At 38.7% G+C, this 20972-nt stretch overlaps 2 protein-coding genes across 4 annotated transcripts; both read left to right on the plus strand.

Annotated features, from left to right (window-relative positions):
* Positions 1–64: 64 nt before the first annotated feature.
* Positions 65–12218, plus strand: LOC116258291 (pentatricopeptide repeat-containing protein At3g24000, mitochondrial-like). 3 transcript variants are annotated; one of them, XM_050079308.1, is made up of 3 exons: positions 65–133; positions 446–3568; positions 3679–6906. In XM_050079308.1, the coding sequence occupies exon 2, from the start codon at positions 485–487 to the stop codon at positions 3056–3058; it is 2574 nt and encodes an 857-aa protein (XP_049935265.1). In that variant the 5' UTR covers positions 65–133; positions 446–484; the 3' UTR covers positions 3059–3568; positions 3679–6906. The 3 variants fall into 3 exon arrangements, with proteins under 3 accessions (XP_049935265.1, XP_049935266.1, XP_031491232.1); XM_050079309.1 differs by lacking the exon at positions 65–133 and adding an exon at positions 11807–12218 and having other exon boundaries at positions 212–3568; positions 3679–4228; XM_031635372.2 differs by lacking the exon at positions 65–133 and having other exon boundaries at positions 212–3568; positions 3679–4228; positions 4333–6906.
* On the plus strand, positions 10880–15956 carry LOC116259638 (uncharacterized). Its single transcript, XM_031637494.2, has 4 exons — positions 10880–10943; positions 14638–14874; positions 15368–15441; positions 15649–15956. The coding sequence occupies exons 1-4, from the start codon at positions 10880–10882 to the stop codon at positions 15739–15741; spliced, it is 468 nt and encodes a 155-aa protein (XP_031493354.1). The 3' UTR covers positions 15742–15956.
* The last annotated feature ends 5016 nt before the right edge of the window (positions 15957–20972 follow it).

Here is a 20972-nt window from a genome sequence, read left to right on the forward strand (position 1 = left end):
CCTTTTTGTTCATAATTTCGTCAAATAATGGTAGATATTCACTGCTCGGTTTACGGTGACAGGACAGAACTGGATGTCCCAGTTCTTCCTGTGCCAAAATCTCCTATCGGACGTCCCTCATAAGAAACTAACGGTACTTCTTTTGTTTGTTTTTCTTTTGTTTGTTTTGCTTTGTTTTTTCATCTAAACCGATTTGAAACAGACAGATCACATCCATACCAGGCTAACACTAAATGTTGGATTTTGGAAGTGTAAGTTCTCGCTTCGTCGGAAGTTCACACTTTCTATCGAACCACATTGCATCTCATATGTTCTCTATGGACCGAGCCGAACCAGGCGCCAACTGCTGGCCTTTGGTGCAGCTTTTGAGCTTCAGTTATTATTGTCAAAATCGGCTGATTTGAGTCGAATTAGTGCCAAATTTGATTTGTTTGTTTTGCTTTAGTTGGCAGTGGCAGCGTTCCGGCGCTCATAAGCCAATGCCATGAAACTTCCGCAGTCTGTGCGTGCGCTATCGCCATTATCACCACCAGCACCATTACCTTCACTGTGTTCGTGCCTACCTTCCTATAATGTCCTTCAATCCCATGGGTTCCCCTCCCCAGTGGATTACGATGGTTTTTACGACTCGGCCTCTACACCAGTCTCCTCTCAGAAACCACGGAAGCCATTGATTGCTATCTCAAAGCAGAACCGAGACCTGCATCCAATCCCAAGAGAGAACCCAGATTTACTTGATTGGATGCTAAAGCGTTGTGTGAATTCAAAAGATTTGGTTGGTGGGACGATCGTGCATGCTGCCTGCATTAAAACGGGATGCACCAATGTCTTCTTCTGCAATAGTTTGATCAGCATGTATGCCAAATGTGGAGGCCTCCAGTCTGCACACCGAATGTTTGACGGAATTCCTGAAAGAAACGTCGTGTCATGGAACACCGTAATATCTGCCTATGTTGAAGCCGGACAGGCGGCAGAGTCCATCGAGCTCTTCAATCGGATGCAGCAAGATGACGGCCTTGTCCCTGACCAGTTCACTTTTGGAAATATACTCAGAGGGTGCACTAGTTTCCGTAACCTGGACATTGGAATGCAAACTCATGGCATGGCTATCAAATCAGGTGTTGAGTCCAACGTTTTCATAGCAAGCACACTCGTCGACATGTATTTTAAATGCCAAAGCATCGAAGACTCGTGGAGAGTCTTCTGTCAAACACCTATTAAAAACGCAGTTACTTGGACTTCCATGATCACAGGCTTTATCCAGCACGGACATAAAGAATGTGCTCTTGCTCTGTTCAGAGAGATGCTTGATGCGGGGGTTGAGCCTGTGAAATTCACGTTTTCTACTCTTGTGAAAGTTTTTGATGAACCCGTAATGTTAAAGCAGGCAAGGCAGGCTCATGGTTGCATGGTGAAGCTCGGAATTGAAATTGATGTTCTTCTATGGAGCGACATGATTACAATGTATCGCAAGTGTGAATCAATGGAAGATGTGGTGAAGCTTTCTTCAAGGCTGAGGAATAAGGATTTAATCTCATGGACCGCATTATTGGTGGCATATTCTCAAAATGGATACCGCAAAGACTCGTTGGATATTTTTCGGGAAATGATCGAGGACAGTACAAGTATCGACAGATTTGCACTTGCTGCAGCAATTGGGGCATGTACTGGTTCAGAAGCAACTGAATTAGGAAGGCAGCTCCATGCTTATGCCATGAGGACGGGTCAGATGTCAGATGTATCTGTTGGAAATGCCATGATTACTTTATATTCTAAATCGGGACAGATTTGCAAGGCAGAAAATTTATTCTTTCAGATGCCTTGTCAAGACATCATCTCATGGACGTCGTTACTCACTTGTTATGCACAGAATGGCCATGGAGAAGAAGCACTGCTATTGTTTCGAGACATGCTACGGAAAGGATTGAAACCAGCCATGTTTTGTATAAGCAGTGCCGTTAAAGCCTGCTCATCGATTGCATCCTATTCTCTAGGTAAGCAGCTTCACTTAAGTGCTGTTAAATCAGGTTTTATTACAGAGATATCAGTGGGAAATGCTCTTGTTACTATGTATGCAAAATGTGGAAGCATATATGATGCATGGAGGGCTTTCAGTTACATGCCATACAAGGACATCATTTCGTGGAATGCAATAATAGCTGGTTTTTCACAGCATGGATTTGCCAATGAAGTTCTCGATCTGTTTCACGAGATGCAACAAGTAGGTCTTCCACCTGATGATTTCACCTTCCTCAGCATTCTTGTGGCTTGCAGCCATTCTGGTTTACTTGCTGAGGGTCTTTCATGTTTCGAGTTAATGAGGGACACCTATGAACTTGAGGCCAAGATGGAGCATTACGCAAGTATGGTTGATATGTTCGGCCGAGCTGGTAAACTAGGCCATGCAATGAAATTTATTAAAACAATGCCGTATGAGCCTGACTTGTCAGTATGGGAAGCATTACTGTCATCTTGTAAGTTTCACAAAAATGTAGAGTTAGGAAAATTTGCAGCAGAGAAGATGATATACTTGAAACCAGAGGATCCATCTGCTTATGTTCTTTTGTCAAGCATACATGCAGAATTGGGCATGTGGGATCACAAAGCTCGCTTGCTGAGAATGATGAAAGATAGAGGTGTGAAAAAGGAACCTTCTAGAAGTTGGGTTGAGGACAAGGGCAAAATACATGTATTCTCAGTTGAGGACAAATCCCATCCACAAACACATGAGTTATATATGAAGCTAGAGGAGCTCAAGATGAAAATGATAGAAGCTGGGTACACTCCAGATATAAACTGTGTTCTGCATGATATTGAACAAGAACAAAGAGAATACTCGGTGTTCCACCACAGTGAAAAGTTGGCCGTAGCCTTTGCACTCATCAACATCCCCGAGGGATCACCTATTCGAATTATGAAAAACCTTCGTGTTTGCAGGGATTGTCACACTGCAATGAAGCTGATTTCGCATATTGAGAATCGGCAGATTATACTAAGAGATGCAAACCGTTTTCATCATTTTGTTGATGGGGCCTGTTCTTGTCATGACTACTGGTAGTGGTAACTGAAGATCAGCACACTACTTAAAGAACCTCCTCAAAGGACATATTCTGATCTATGTTTCTATGCAGTGCAGGCAAAATCCAGATAGTTTTTATCTGTAGTCCAACTAGAAAAATATCTCAAAATTGATTTCCATTATTAAAGAGCATTAGGAGAAATACGTGAAAAGGACAATCATGGGGAAATTATCATTTCGGCTGGATGAACTAGTTGATGCTCAATTTCTGGTTCTTATGTCTACGGATATTGTTCATGCCACCTAGAGGGAAACTTAAGACTGACTGGTGCAAACATTGTTATGCTGGCCAACAAAGGCGGATGTTAAAAATGTGTGATCATGATACCAAGAATGATAGATTTCTTATTACTTGAACATTTGTATGAAGCCACTTTTTAAGCAGTTTGAGAAAAAGAACTTCAAAGCTTGGGAAACAGGCCAAAACTTCTTGAACTGGATCGTAGTTCTTAAAAATGCTCTCCTACGTTTTCCTACAGATGTTCACAGGTCAGTATTTCGGATACATTATCTATTTTTTTTTCCTGTACCAACTTCTGGTGTTTTTTATTTCTTCAGCATGCTCCAGAATTAACTGACTTAGCTTAAATACTATCCAGGATAATGTGGTGAACTTCATCGAGCCTTTCGTGGAGTTTACGAGAGGAAAAGCGAAAATCTTCCAGTATTATCAAGAAAGTGGTACCGACGTTTCTGTTTCTCAACCCTATACGAGCCTCCCAAGTATATACGCAGCAGAGGTTTTGAAAATATAAAATTAAATAAAGAGAAGAAACCAAAGCCAATCATGGATAAGGGGCAGAAAATTGAAAAAGAAGGAACTGCTTCTAGCCTTTCCTCAATATATTGGTGGATGAGGCTGACGAGCATTGGTTGGTTCATGTGAATTTAAATATTTAAACAAGGTACATGAGGTGATTCACCGATCTGCTCAACAGCAGAAACATGGTCTGTGCGAGAGGTGGCAGCAGTGTTGAATAACCGCTTGCCATGTAAGCTCTAGAAGAAGTAGACTGACATGTGATGCCTCCACAATATTTCTCAGTGCTTTCTAGGCAGAAAACTCAGGTGCAGTGGCCACAGTCCGGAGCGAAGCAGAGGGGCCTGCTGATCATGTCACAGGAGTTCAAGTGACTATTCCTGTATCCGGTAAGTTCACAAATTTCGGAGTCTCTATATTATTAACTTGTTTAATTTTTAGCATGGAGACCAAAGAAATTTCAACTGACATCTGTTCCACCACGTGCCTGAAGACGACCTTGTCAACCCTTCAGGCTCCAAAGGGCTTTGTTTCAATCTTCAATACCCGTAGCTCATGCTTCCCAGATGTGCCCGAAGCACATCCAAGTATTCTCCTAAAGAAGGCTTTCTCTTGGTATGGAAAAGTGGTGGGGCTAGAGATATTAGAATTTTTGAATGTTCTTCTTTGCAATTCGATTGGATCTATTGCTTTAGTATGAGTTCTAATTGATGGATATACAGATCTTTTCTTGTTAGCGTTATCTTTTAAACAAACTATTACAAGATAACTTTGAGGTGAATACTCGGGCGTTTACATGGAACTCCAGGTTAGAGAACAGTAAGCATGTGCTTTCAAACCAGTTCAAGAAATTCCATGGTTTTCCTTGGCATTGGAAAAGGGAACATGAATAGGTAAGTCGACTACAGAGTTTGGATTTGAATGTTCAAAGGTGGGTCTAGAACATCAGTAACATGGATTAAGAAGAGTTAACAGAGCCTTGTGAGCAATACCGTGAGGGACAATATGAGCTGCATGTGAGCACAGCTGGTTTGCTTGCTACTTGTTTTGATCAGTAAAGCAAGCTTGATGACAAGTGACATGAGCTCGCAGGGCATAGGTGCGTCAAGAATGGTGAAGTACACAAGCTGGGTAGGACTGTTATATTTCGCATATATATTATATATTATCCATAGAAAGATTTTATTGGCAAAAGTGGTTCGCATTGGCTTGTAATGAGCTTGCATTCAGTTGGCATGCAATTTAGCTTATGAGCCAACACAGAGCAGTTCAAAGTCTTAGCTTATGAGCCAACACAGAGCAGTTCAAAGTCTATGTCTTTACTTAAATTACCATGTATTGACTGTTATTGGTTGCTTTGGCGAAGTGAATGATATGAGACATTCACTTGGTCAAGCTAGGTATTGCTTAGAAACCATGTACAATCAAATCAAGTCAAGCGACAAGCTTTACACTTAAGGATATGCATTGCCATGGTGCAAAGACAAAACAAATGGACTCAAAAGGCAAAGCACCGATTCTCGTTGGAGGTATAAACTGTGGATATGCTAATTTCCAAGCATGTAACATTTGGTTTTTCCGTGGGTGTGGGTCAAGCTAGTTGCTTGTGGCTGCAATTACACGGACGAACAGAGGGTGACGGTTTGTCTCATTGCCTATAAGATTTTAGATGGCAACTATGTTCGGCTGGGGACTTTCTCAAGTGTCTTTCCCTTCATTCGATTGGATGGTGCAAGAGCATTTGATTGAATGATGTTAGCCATTATTCAATTCATGGTCAGCTGAGTGCCTGTGTTGTACTCTTCGTTCAGTTTAAAAGAGTAAAATTTCACGACTTTAACATGAGCTAAATGAAGTGGGCTGAAGGCTTGAATTGCAGGAATTAAATGATCAGCTCGTGACAAGTGATATTGGAAATTTTGAGCTACTTGGTTATATTATCCAAATTGGTCTTTGAGAACCATGATAATTTCAAATGCAAGTTGATTTCTCATGCAGTATAATGCAGAGTCAAGAATCAGCTTTCCATAAGAAGAGTGACTTGAGAAACGAGAATAAAAATTTATTAGCTGTAATGTGGTAGTTGCCTTGGTTTTTTCCTCGATTGCGAGGCAAATCTGTTAAGCACTTAAAAAATGGCTTAGATGTTGCTGATTTTGGAAGGTTGCTTAATGATATCTGAGCGTTCAGGGAAACGGCTACTAGCATGGAATGTTATGGTGCAGGCATTCAGCTGTCATGAGACGTCTAACGTGAAAGGCCAAATCGAAAAAAGCTTACAGTAACTTCACCAGATGGCGGTTAACTAAAGACGTGACAGGTGGTGGATTTGGCACAAGTTGAAAACAATTGAAATTTCGTGCTAAGACTCATGGGCTTGGGAAATTCCATTGGGTAGAAAGCGGCGGAAAAGCAAGTCGTGGACAAAGAAGAGCCACAAAAGCTTCAACTGATGGGGCAATCATACTTCTACTTCGGTAGGCATATAGTAAATGGGGTGGCGGATAATTTGGTGGTGAGAGGGTGCTTTCGATCGACTTTATCAGCTTCAGTCAAATGAGTGGTATGAGGCATTTACTCGACTTAGGGAGCAAATTGTTTGGAAAAGACGAGAGTAATTAGGAAACTAGGTAAAGCTGTTGAACAATCGACAAGAGAGAAAGTGTTTCATGGATCTGCCTCAATATTTGTGCAGATTCTTGAAACATCCACGCAGTGTAGGGTATTGCCAAGCAGGGTCTTAATGACCAGAAAACCACCGAGCTTGTGGACTTATCAGACTTCCTAGTTCAAGTACTCGTTCCTTACCAGGAAAATCGTCTTACCGCTTCAGCCGTGGGCACTGGCAAAAGGTGCATATAGTGAAAAACAGTAGCATGGGCTCCTGCCTGTCTAGATGGTCACCTTTTTTTTTTTTTGGTTTGTCCTTCATCGTGGCTCTTTCCAATAAATAGACTGAAAAAAGAGATGTGCATATGTGCACACTGGAAGAGATCATTACAGGCATCATAAAAGCCTAACTGAACATGCAGGTTTGCTGCTTTTGAATTTTTTTTTTTCAAATTCAACAACCCGAGGTGGTTTAATTCTATTTATTTAGTAATTATGTTTCATTAAATGTAGTTCGTTTATCTTACTATCGCTATTAACTGGAATTCTATCTCAGGGTAAACATTTGGTGTAAACTAAAGTTATACAACCAAATTCTGTTTTTAGAAAAATTTCATTCTATTTTAGATTTTTAATGAAATAATTAGTACTGATCTAATATTCTTGCAATTTACAACTTCATATGCAATCTATTATAAGTCTGTGGTCTCTATAATCGAGCTCATACTTTGATGTTAGAACTGTCAATTTTTTTTTCAATGGAAAAGACACAAAAGGAGAAACAATGAAAGCTTCATTTCAGGAGGGAAAAGTCTAGTGATGCTAGGCCAACCTTCTCCTGTTGCAGGTCTCTGTGTTGAGCAGAAACTATGGAATATCAATCAACACGTTATTTCCATTTTTTTTTTCGCTGTGATGAAGAAGATGATGATAAGGGTGAGTTCAATATCTAAACATTATGTGACAAACCGAGGGGCTAGCTGGAAGGCTTAGGCAACAGGTTGGACGTTACAACCTGATCTAGCATCCTCAACTTGTGACTGTTCACGTCGTTCACTTTGAGAAGCATAAGACACGTATTGTTAAATAACTTTTAACATGTAACAGTTACTGTACAGAACATTTTGGTAGGGAAGCATTTAATCACATAAGAGCCTGTAAGCCGAGGTCATGTCGAATAAGTGGTGCCTTCGACTGCGTTCTTTAATTCCTTCTACCAGTGTTTAAAAGTTCACTGAGTCAAACTCTTGATTCGGCTTGACTCTGCAGTTTAATACAGTAAGGGGACTCGGTTTTTGTTAAAACTCAAAAGTTCTCGTTTGACTGAGTGTAATCCTGTGATAAATTCTGTATTTTGTAATTAACAATATGATTTGCTTATTAATTACTTATTTTTTGATAGGGATATTCTAACTTATTGAAATATAAGAATTTAGAATTATTGTTCATTTATTAAAGTTACATGTTACAAATGAAAAGATAAAAATAATTAAGTTTAACTTCATGTACGGTGTATTTATTTCAAGTTTTAGGACATTGGACTCTTTACTTTTGGATTTTTGGTTTTATATAATATTGACATATATGTCAAATTTATTAGCCATTAGATATAGCTGTAGATGTTGGATATATTAATGTTAGCGTTTGATTTTTATTGACTTATATTGGTTCTTGCACACTTTTAATTTTTAATTTTTTTTTTGAAAGGTGCAATTATAGATCTTTCTATCAATTTCTTGTTATCAAACGAGGTAATATATAACTTGGTTATTGCTTGATGTTTTGAATTATACATGTATTCAAGCCATTTTACAACTTTGTTGTATTCAAATGACAAGTTATATATTGAACAACATGATGTTGTTTGTTCTTGGTTGAATAAAGGAAGATAGGAGAAGATGATTAATTAGCTCTGCACCGCAGCCGTCAGGTTTAGTTAATGTCTAAACACGCCCAGTTTTATAGCAGAACGTTTTATGAGGTACATCTGATTTTTAAATTGGACGCTCGGTTTAATTTTTTAAAAAATTAAAAAAAAAACAAAAGAACAAAAGGGCATTGAGCTGGTTATGTGTACGCCTATGTGGCAAGAAAATAACCAAAATACCTCCATTTCAATAAAAAAAACTTTTTAAAAAAGATTAAAAAGTAACAAGTCTAAACTACCTATTATTTTATTAAAAAAGCAACAAAAATACCATCTAGTACTTTTAAGGCATATTTGTATTTGAGTGGTTCAACTGATTATATAACTTCCAAAAACATACACATTCCTTCCAACATTAAATAAATAAATTCCAAGATGGGTTAGTTGAAAACTCTAAAAATACGTCAAACGTAGTTTAAATTACTAAATTATTAAATAAAATTTGATTTACTTGTGTTTATTTAACTATTTGGTACCATTTAGCCAACCGTTTTGGAGCCTATCCAACTAAAGTGTAAATGGGTCGGATCTTTTTAGAATCAAGATCTGCACATGGATCAAGGCAGCGGTTTCGGACACCCACTAAACTATAGTAATGTTTTTTACATTTAAAATTTGTGGAAAAAGTCCGATTAGATTCTGACCAAGATCCAAAAGTTTTATATGCTAAAATACATAATGAAAATTGCAAGGTACTCAGATTCAGATTCTTCAGCAACGACTGTCAACTTCATTCGATCAAACAAGACGTATCCAAATCTGAATTGGCTTTGTGTCAAAAGTTCGGATATAATCTGATATCCCATCTGAATCCTCCCTCTAGTAAATGCATCGAGTAAGGAAATTCAGGTCTATATTGTAAAAAGATCTATATTGCACTATTTTGTCATTTTTTCTTGTTTTTGTTCAATAAAGAGCTTGATTTGAAGGACAATTTAGCAGATGCATATAAATGCTGCCATTTTCTTTTTTTGTTCTCCCTTCTCTGATGAGCCCTTATATCAGTTAATGAAAACTAGACTGTCTTAACTTGAATTGAAAGCTTTGATATATATATATATATATATATATATATATATATATATATATATATATATATATATATATATATATATATATATTCTTGGACGTTTCATGTTTCTAAAATCATGAAATTTTAAAATCAAAATGCTCATTTTTTTTAAGAAATTCAAATTATTAAACAAATGAGGAGATTTTTTTTCCTAAAGTTCAAAAACTGAAACTTGGAATTTTAATTCCATTCCAGTTTGAAGAAGAATTATGATTTGAAGTTTTCGGTTCTTGAATCAAAATGCCAAACCATCAGATACCCCCATTATTTTTTACATAAATGCAGTGGTGATTTTGGCCACCGAATTTTTTTTTGGTTAACTAGGCATCTAATTCAATCTGTTATTTTTTTTTAAACCAACCAGTAGGTATTTGAAAAAATGTCAAAGCTGGTTATATGCGTCATTCTAGCGCAAGAAATTTCGTGCACCAAATGACAGAAGCATCACTTACGCAAATTTTTGGTAAGATAAAAATAAAAATAAAAAAATGAAATGATTATAGAAAACTTTTTTTTTTTATTACAAAAGCATCTGCCTTCGTTTATGATAGGGACCAACCTGACCCCTGATGCAACGAGTGCAGCTAGAAGAAGGACAATTGTTCATTTTTATTATTATTTTTTAATAGAAGGTGAGTGAGCTGCAACAGCTCACGCAACCTTAATTAAAAAAATCCGACGAGAGTCTCCCAGGACCGGACGGGCTCGAAACTCCGGTATAGGCCCGGCCCCATATTCGGATACCGTGTTTGGGCCCGGCGCGGCCCGACCGGTTACTAATAAAAAAATTATTTTTAAAATTATATAATATAAATTTTATGTTAAATAATAAAAATATATTATTAAATTTAAAAATAATAAAAAATATTTTTTTTAATATTACTAGGTCTCGGTCGGTCTAAACAGTCTAGCCGACCTGGGCCAGCCCACCGGGCCCGGGCATGGGCTGGGATTTTTCAGCCCGAACCCGGCCTCGTCTAGTGCCCACCGCTAAGTCACCCCTTGCTTCTTGGCCCCTGCTCTGTCATTCGCTTCTCTTTGCCCACGTTCGATCCACCGAATGAGAGGCAACAACCGCAAACTCCATTTGGTTTGATTGGGGCTCCGTGAGACTGGCTCAATTCTGCTAGATTATTGGTCTTGTATAGGTGGCCTTGGTGAAGAAGCTGACGGCAGATTGACTCGGCCTCTCCCATTGGGCAGATGGCCTTCGTGCATATAATCATCTCTCCTTGCTCCAAAGTCTATGACCCATGAATTTGGAGCGGCCAAACTCATGCCAACATATAATGGGTCTGTTTGGCAAACAGCGCAGTATGAAACTATTTTTTCTTGATATTTTTGTTTAATTTTTTCTTTTCTTTTGCTTCTGGTTGCGTTCCTTGTAGCTTTCATATCATGCTGCCATTAGCGTGGTGTGTGCCTAAGAAAATGAAAGACAAGAAGCAGAAGCAGAGCAAGGATTCACGAGAGGGCGAGGGCCATGAGGTAACAGGTAGGATTGTCTTGTCCGACAGGCGAAGGGTGGGAAGGACGTCGCCGTCTCCCAACCCACGAATTCTGTGTCATTAAATATTGAGGGGAAGGAAGGAGTGGGAAGTGCTAGCTGTTTCCTTCTCGTGGGGGAGAGCGCGGTTTTTCTTTTACAGTAAGAAGAGAGCGCCGTGGGTATCACTCCTGCAATTGAATGAAAGCAACTGGAAGATGAAGAAGTCTATAAACAGGTTAATCAACGGGCCAGCTGCATCAATTAGGACTGGAGATTCCATTAATTGCATCAAACCAGTACTTGGGTGGCCTTCATCAAACATGAATCTCAGTTTGTGGGTGGGCAATTGACCACTTGGTGGCGATGTGCTTGTGATGAACAAAATTATGGTAACAGTTAGAGAGAGAGAAAGAGAGATTATGTGTATAATATGGTTTAAAGTTTATGAAGTTGCCATGAAAAACATAGGCTTAGTTGGGGATAGAGGATATCTTAGTAAGTGGTTCCAAACCTAACTGACGTGCGGCTAAGGGTCCTGCCGGCCACTCTTTCCCTCCGCCCCTGTTAGGGCTAAGACCGGTCACTTGTTTCTTGTTGACTAGCAACAAAATATACCAATGACTGTACATGCATGTACAGTTTTCGAATAAATTCCCACTTTCTCTTTGAACTTTTTCCTCTTCCTTATGTATTAATTTTCTTTGTTAGTTGTAATCGACAATGTTTATCATTATTTTCCAATAGTTTTCATCTGCCGCAGGCCAAGCTTTAGCTGTTGTAGCATTGGATTTCAATGGTAAGAAGATAAGCAAGTATTGAACTCTCCTAATTAATTTACCTGTGACACAAGATCGTTTGATGGTGGTCAGGTGCCGGTTGCTTTAGCCTGCTGATGGCAACTAAGACGCCTCCCTTCCATCCGTAAGCCGGATCTCCAAACTTTCTGCTGCTTCATTTTCCCTTCTCCCTCTGCAAAATCAGACCAACATCATCACACATTTGTAAACTAAGATCTAAGCTGAACAGATATTGATTAATCAACAAATCAGCTACATCGGGCTTTTCTGTCCATGAAACTGAAAAACTTGGGGACTGATTGGGATAGGTCTTACTTTTTGCTGCCCAGCTTCTGTCCTTAGGTTTTGATAAGGATGCCAGCATCATGATAAGGATCGTTTGGAAAGGATCATGGCAAAAATCAAGGTGATGGATTATGGAAACAGTTACAACAAAAAATCAAGGAACGGTTTTGTTGATAATAAATATTTTGTAACAGCTCCTTAAAATAAGGAGTTATCTCATCTGTAATGCCTATATAAGGGATTGGCATACTTTGTCAATGTCAAGGCCAATGGCCTTCCGTGGGTAAAGAAAATATGCTCCACATTAATCTCCTAAGTTCTTTTATGTTATTGCTTTATGTTTTTCAACATGGTATCAGAGCAGGATGCTTGAAGAAGAAGATCAAAGCCCAAAGATGGCTTGCAGACGGCCAAAGAGATCGCTGCTTTCTTCATCAAAGCGAGGACTCGATCCTGTGAACAAAATATTCAAAAATCAAGCTTGAGATTTCTGAATTGCTGCCAAAGCATGAAATGCCTCCACAAAATCTCAATCAAGGTGATGGATTATGGAAACAGTTACAGCAAAAAATCAAGGAACGGTTTTGTTGATAATAAATATCTTGTAACAGCTCCTTAAAATAAGGAGTTATCTCATCTGTAATGCCTATATAAGGGATTGGCATACTTTGTCAATGTCAAGGCCGATGGCCTTCCGTGGGTAAAGAAAATATGCTCCACGTTAATCTACTAAGTTCTTTTATGTTATTGCTTTATGTTTTTCAACAAGTCCATGGATTTATCGTACCGATTATTCCAATTTAAAGATGCAAGAAAGGTTGAGTTTCAAAAAAGTGTTCCATACATATATATTAAAAACATCGTGAACTATATACAGATTGGACACTTCAATTGAAACTTAGAGAGTCTCACACTTAACCTTCAGATCTCTGAGATGAACCAGAACTAGTGAACTGCATGATTCTTCTTCCTCCATTGATGAACGATTCGATCCTCCTCCGCTTGAGAGTTTCTGAAGTCTAAGCTCCAAGCCATGGGGCTGGAGCTCGATCCTGTTGGCAATTTATGAAACGATGCTTTCCAATCATGTCGATGAAATTGAAGTAGGGAGCAAATTAAGCAGACATGGTTTGGAAATTAAGCAAGGCAGACAGTAACTGACAATGGCAGAGCCATCACCTGGCAAAAAAAGTATTCTAGACTTAGCTTCACTCTCCCAATAGCCTCCCTGCTCCATACCAGCTAGCCCTTTATCCTTCACTGATCAAGCTATCTCTTCCCTTTTTTATTCTCCTTCCACCTTCAAAAGGGGAATATTCAGTTTTTCTGGTGTTCATATATTCGGATTCGAATGTTAAAAGGGACACGCTGTCCAAATCTAAATTCACAAATTGAAATCCTATCCAAATCTAATTTTTAGAATGGTATCGGAATCCAAATCTGAGTTTCAAACCAAATCCAAACCACAGTCTAGAAGTTAAATTTTGTCTGATCCAAATTTAGATTTGACCACTTATTAAGTTAAATCTAAATCAGAGTCGGATTAGATATCATTTTTAAAAACTGAATCCAATTGATTTGTTAATCAGATATCTAATAGGACAGAACAGGAAATGGGTGCTTTAGGTTTGAAATGACCAAAAAGCCCTTCATGCTCGAACTATAAATGCTAATTTGAGTCCAATCACATCACATGTCATCGAATTAAGTCCAAGTTGGTAAAGGACGAATACAATCTAAGAAATAACTATGCACTGCGTTGACCAAGTCAGGGAATAATCAATTACCCTTTTAACACAACGATAATCCAATAGTACAACGATAATTCAATCAGCCTAAAACATGAAAACTAAGCCGATTCGTTCATGATCAAATTTGAACACCATTTGAGCCAATGCGTTTAGTGTATAAATTTTCTATAGTACACATTTTTAATTAAATCAAACATTGTCGTTGATAAAGATGATCTTTATATTTAGACTTTGAGGTCACATTGATGCACTAAAAAAATATTACTTGAGACTATAATCAAACTTAAGAATGAAAAATAATGTGACTTAGATTTCGATTTGTACAGCTCCAGTTCTAAATTACATATGCGACAAAATCGAGCACTAGAATAGCTGCGTCTCAACTTCTATAGCTTGAAAGATGAAATTGTCCAGCTACAATATTTTTTTTATTTGTATTTTACAGATACTAACTTCTTTACATATACACATATATGTAAACCTCGCAAACCTTTGAATAAAATATAGTATAAAAATTTTAAAAGTTTTTTTTTTTTTTACCTTATTGTGTTTTTTGAATGTGAGTTCAGTTTAGTCCTAATCAAATTCAACCCACAAAACCCAGCCCCCAATGAAAAAAAAAATTTGGCTCCACCCTAGACATGTTGACTTAAAAAAACAAAATCATATGATTTTGCAAAGTGTCCCACTTCGCAGGGTTGAATGTGTAAATTTCAAAGTTTTTAGGCAAAAACGAACAGTGTTATTTTAGAGAAAATAAATAAACGAAGAAAAAGCGCTTGGGCGGAGGAAATTAAAGAGTCAGACCAAAACGACGGTGGGACCCACAGCCGTCCTCCCACACCGCTGGTTGGTGGCCCTTAAAAGGGTGGGGAGCCCACGAACGTAAGCCCAAGAGCAAACGCCCGAGCGTCGCCTCCCTCTACCTCTTGGCTTCCCCCCACCTCATCACTATAAATATCAACTCCGACCTTCTTGCCCTCTTTTTCCTCCCACTTCCGTCTTTTCACCGCGTCTGCCTCCGACTTCCGTCATTGGATTTGACGGGGTCGCCGGAATCTGGCCCGGCAGCTTTTGCGTCGCCAGCTGTCAGCAGACCTCGAGGTGAGCCTCTGAGTGCGTCTTTCCTGCCTTTCGTCGCTTCTTTTTACTATGTCCGTGCGCAGATCTCGATTCTTTATGGGAGGGGAAGACTCCGTTCTTTATGGGAGGGGTTCTTCGCCTGAACGTTTCTCGGGGTTTCTTTCTCGTGTCGCCGTGCGATTGCTTTGGCGAGGTAGGCGCGGGGATTAGAAAGGGAAGGCGCGGTCCCGGGTTCTTGGATTCTTTGAGTCTTGGATCTTGCCGATGAGTTCTTGCGCGGTCGCGCTAATGTGGCTTCTTTCCTTTTCTTGATCTTTCATGAAAATGAAAAGGGCCTTTTCATTCCACGAATCTAAGAGAAGGACTAGACATGCTTCTACGTTTCCAGGCCCACTACCAAACATGGAACCTGGCTGCGGATAGCGGCTCTCTTTCTCTCTCCCTCGTACTTCTATTTCTCTCTTCCTCCCCCCCTTTGTTTGGCTTTCGTTTTCATTTTCTTTGTCGCCTGCAGCTTCAGATATCTGTGCCGGTGGAAGTGCAACATCAAACATCAGATATCTCTGGTCTTTGTCTCTTATTGAAGTGGTATGGTTTTTGTCTCTTAATGCCCACAGAATATCATTTAATCTCATGAATGGAGTTACTTTCATGCGTGGTGGTATAATTTAGTCTGGAGTCACTTTCTGTCTTACAAGCATTTGCAACATGAAGGTCATGTTAAGCTTAGCCCATCTTCATTTTAATTTGAAAAGAAAGGAAACCCTTAGTGGACTGAGACGTTCGTGGTTGTAGCGGATGGGCCATTCCTGCCTGCTCCATCAACTTCCTTGCCATTTCAAAGCAAACTCTGTTGCTACTCGAGGCTTGTCACCTGAGTGGGAGTGAGGGTGACGCGGCCGCCTTAGTTGAAGAAGATGGTGTGAGCCAGAAAGAAATGCACCGATCGCTTGGGAAGGTCGGGCGGATCTGGGGTTTTAATAGTAATATGTAAACGATTGGTGTTCTGTAATTTAAATACTGTGGTACACGATCAAATTTTAGCACTTCTCATCCTTAATTAATATGGTGCTCCTTGCCTCAAAATAATGCATTTGCAGTTAGTGTTCGTTTGCCTGGCCTGAGTGTTCGGGACACCTTGTCTAATCATCCCAAACTCGCTAGGACCTTCTGTTCAAATTGCAGGGATGAAGCCAAGGTGGGAGTCAGCCCCAGGAAAATGGGAACTAATTAAGACCTGACGTGCCCCCAGAAAAGCGTGGGCTTCAGTTACCACTTCTAAGCTGGTTTAGACTCCAAACCAAGCAGCACAGCAAACTGGTCAAATTTGGTATAAGGAGGTTGGGCGGCGAAGGAGACGACTCCATCGCTTCCGGCGACAACTGAGAGAGAAAGAGGAAAATGTTTTTGTGTTGTTTCCTTCACCTTTTCTTCTCTCTGTTCCTTTTTACTTTATATATTTTAATTTATGTAAATGGTAAAAAAAGCGACCGCCCTGAACACTCTGTTCTATCCTCATTTCAGAATCCCATGTTTTCCTCCTCTTTTTTTTTGTTCGTCTTTGTTATCTATTTTCTTGTCAACTACTAATCCACATGTTTGACATTGGACCAAACATATGTATCACCGGTTTGGAGTCTAAGAGAGTTTTGCTTCTAGGGGTCACAAGTCAAAGCCTAATCTGAGATGTAAAACCAAACAGTCTCAGGTTACCAACCTGCATCATATTATTTTATTAATATATACCTTCACCGCATCACAATTTTTTGACTACGCACTGGTGACATAGATTTTTTCATCAATTTTTGTGCCATATCTCTATTCATGATGGAAGTGGCATTACTCTTAATCAATTTCATACATCATAGTACAAATTTGCTGAGTGATGATCTAATTTTCCTCATGAAACGTTTAAAGGACTACTTACACCAACTTTATGTTTGTTCTTTGCTGTCTGCTACTGGTCCGCATTCCATTGATGCATGATTTTATTATACGACACTTACAGAGATTTAATTGTCAGTAATAAAAAAAGTAAACTAACTTTAGCACCTAAGGCTTTTGTCCTTAGTTAAAAGCATCGGCCATAACTTTATTTTTCCCAAGTTAGTAACGATAGTCAAAGATTACTATCTTACGCTCCGAAAAGAACATGATAGTTGTCCAACTTTAAAATTAATATACTGAAGACTTTCATGCATAACTTTCTGACATTGTGCAAAAAAGTTTCCCACTGACATTGATATTAAAAAAACTATTATTCACATATATAAGTATCTTATTCACCTTATCTCATGGACTCAGCTTCAGCTAATTAGTGACAATAACAGAAGATTTCATTGATGAATAGCACATAATTTAATTATGCCTAAGTGTTTTTCAATCACATTGCCTAATCACTAGGCCGTGTTCTTTGAATCAAACTTCCGTTTATTTTATTATCTTAATTAGAAGCACATATTTAGCTCTAGCAGGAAGCTTTAAACTAAAGTTGTACACTTGGTAAACATAAGTATTTATAGTTTGAATGTCACATTTATACTTAACCCAAAATATATTATTGAATCATAATACATGGATGTTGGGGTGGGTGTTGCTGAGCAGGATAACCAGAGGAGTACAAAAGAACCATCTGGCTAATTATAATCCTTGTCAAAACTAGCACATCTGTCTGCAATAAATGATATCTTGTCTGCACCAACAGCAAAAGCCCCCACAAATGCACAGTTAGGACCTGAAAAATGGTAGTTATATGTTATTTCGCAACGCAGTGTTGCCACGAACCGAATCGCCCGGTAAAGTACAGCTGCTCAATTACTCACTAGTAACCTGAAATTTCACAAAAAAAAAAAAAACTTAGTGGTCTTCCTACAACCGTCTATATATGCATATAAGGGATTCAATCTACCAAAATCCAAGTTATTGGGAAAGAACTATATGTTAAATGAAAGTTGTTTGAAAAAGATTGAATTTTATGACACGATTGGGGGAAAAAAGGCTACTAATTCCACGGCACAAACTTGGGTGAAGTAGAAGCATCTGTTCAAAAAATTATGGAGAGAATTTGATGACAAATTTGTGAAAAAAAAGGAGTACTAATTCCATGCTAAAATTGGGTGAAATAGACACATCTTTTCAAAAATGTGTAGGGAGATGAAATTAAGAGTCGAGGACACAGATATTAGACTCATATATACTTCTTGGCAGTTGAAGGATGATGAGATGAGCCATGTCTGTTCCGACGGCAATCATCAAAGAGAGTTGCATAAGGACTATAGAAATCTTCATAATTTGGTTTCGACGGCCCTTATTAGTTCCAAGTCCCATAAGAGGAGTAAATATTGAGAGCGCATTCGCTGATAAAAAGAACGAAAGGATGAGCAAGCGAATCACCGAAATCAAAGGGAAGACGAGCCAATCCACCGACAACTTCTCCACGAAGCAAATCTGCAGAAGAATAAAAATACCAGAGAACTGTATGGGCATATAGATTTTTACAACAGACTTAAGTGGGAGACCCTCCTCTCTTTGGTTCATCATCGAAGAGGAATTGTGCATCAATTCGGGAGCGATCTCTATGTTTGCTTCTGAGTTTGGATGTAAAGGCTCAAGCACAATTTCTTGCTGCTGCGGTGTTGTGGAGGGAGGCACAGGTGTTGCGCCAACAAGCTGTGAAATAATTATCACAGTGGCTTTATCCCATAAGCGTTTTAGAAACCATAAGCTTTTTAGAAAAGAAGCAATGATAGACATTTTACTGTTGTCCGGTGGCGCAGAAACAAGCAAAGAGAAGCTATTACAGATAAATAATTTTCTCTTTCTCTCGTCTTTGCAGTAATGGCTTCTCTTTGTAGGTTTCTATGCCACCGGACGACAGTAAAATGTCTATCATTGCTTCTTTTCTAAAAGGCTTATGGTTTTTAAAAGGCTTATGGGATAAAACCACTCTGATAATTATTTCACAGCTTGTTGGCGCAACACCTTCGTCTCCCTCCATAACACCTCAGTAGCAGGAAATTGTGCTCGGGCCTTTACATCCAAGCTCAAAAGCAAACATAGAGATCGCTCCTGAATTGATGCACAGTTCCTCTTCGATGATGAACCAGAGGGAGGAGAGTCTCCCACTTAAGTCTGTTGTAAAACTCTATATGCCCATACAGTTCTCTGGTATTTTTATTCTTCTGCAGATTTGCTTCGTGGAGAAGTTGCCGGTGGATTGGCTCGTCTTCCCTTTGATTTCGGTGCTTCGCTTGCTCATACTTTCGTTCTTTTTATCAGCGAATGCGCTCTCAATATTTACTCCTCTTATGGGACTTGGAACTAATAAGGGCCGTCGAAACCAAATTATGAAGATTTCTATAGTCCTTATGCAACTCTCTTTGATGATTGCCGTCAGAACAGACATGGCTCATCTCATCATCCTTCAACTGCCAAGAAGTATATATGAGTCTAATATCTGTGTCCTCGACTCTTAATTTCATCTCCCATACACATTTTTGAAAAGATGTGTCTATTTCACCCAATTTTTGCATGGAATTAGTATTCCTTTTTTTTTCACAAATTTGTCATCAAATTCTCTCCATAATTTTTTGAACAGATGCTTCTACTTCACCCAAGTTTGTGCCGTGGAATTAGTAGCCTTTTTTCCCCCAATCGTGTCATAAAATTCAATCTTTTTCAAACAACTTTCATTTAACATATAGTTCTTTCCCAATAACTTGGATTTTGGTAGATTGAATCCCTTATATGCATATATAGGCGGTTGTAGGAAGACCACTAAGTTTTTTTTTTTTTTTGTGAAATTTCAGGTTACTAGTGAGTAATTGAGCAGGTGTACTTTACCGGGCGATTCAGTTCGTGGCAACACTGCGTTGCGAAATAACATATAATTGCCCTTTTTCAGGTCCTAACTGTGCATTTGTGGAGGCTTTTGCTGTTGGTGCAGACAAGATATCATGTACTGCAGACAGATGTGCCAGTTATGGGCTGTGTCCAACTCCAATCTAAACTCAGTCTAGGCTTGGTGGGTTTGAACTCACTGAGCTTAGTTCATACTAGCTCAAGCTAGGTTAGGTTCTGGGTTAATTATTCTATGTTCAACTGCGCTTGTTTCTAAGCTCAGAATTTCGTGCATGAGCAAGACTTGGGTACATGTGGCTAGAACTTAGGTTTACATGAAGAAGTGACATATAATGCATGTATTAAAGTTGGATAATTTTGTCCCTTGCATGAAAACCAAAATACTTTGAGCTCTGTTTAGTAGATTTAGAACCAATCCTGCTAGTTTTGCCCTGGGCAACATGGGCAAGTCAGCCATAGCTCAGAAAATTTAAAATGGGGCTATCACCTCGAGTCCTGGTTGGTTACAATGAGTGCTAGCCAAGATTGAAAACAGTAACTGATTTTGTCGGCATGTTTATCGAAACAGAAGGAAGAAGGATAAAAAGTACAAAGCAAACAAGAAAAGCATTGCAGTACAAGGATTTGCTATGCACTATGATATTTTTCATCTAGGTCAAATGGGTGCGGCTATGATTTGGGTATGGATATGGAGATATGGGTATGAATACAGTAACTTTAGAAAAATATGAGTACAGGGATATGGCAGGATATATATATATATATATATACTCAAAACAACATCAAAAATCAAAATGAAAGCAACATTTAAATAAACAAGTCATATAAATAAAAACATTATAAGTTAAGGAACAATAGCTCTAAAAAACAGAATGAAAACTAAGTTAAAAAAAAAAATGAATCAAGTAAATTAAATAGTTTGGATCAGTATTAAGCTAAAAAGTACCCAAGTATATCCAAGGGTATGGTGACAAAAGGACGTAGACCTTACTGAAGTACCTATATGACTTTGTTTTTCATATTTTGTAAGTCAAATTACTACAGAGGCTGTCGAATGAATAATGCTACTGCTCAACAAGCAACATGGAAAATATTTTAGGATCATTTCTAATTTGGAGATGCTAAATAGCACAATTTTTTGAAAGTCTAGACGGACCTGGGCCTTCTTCAATTTGAAAACGTTTGATGCCATGTCACTTTAGCCAAGCATGTAGAGACCCGATCTCTGTGGGTAAGAAACAAATACCATTGACCAGTCA

This window comes from Nymphaea colorata, chromosome 8 (genome assembly GCF_008831285.2).
Source record: "Nymphaea colorata isolate Beijing-Zhang1983 chromosome 8, ASM883128v2, whole genome shotgun sequence".
In the NCBI taxonomy this organism is placed as follows: Eukaryota; Viridiplantae; Streptophyta; class Magnoliopsida; order Nymphaeales; family Nymphaeaceae; genus Nymphaea; species Nymphaea colorata.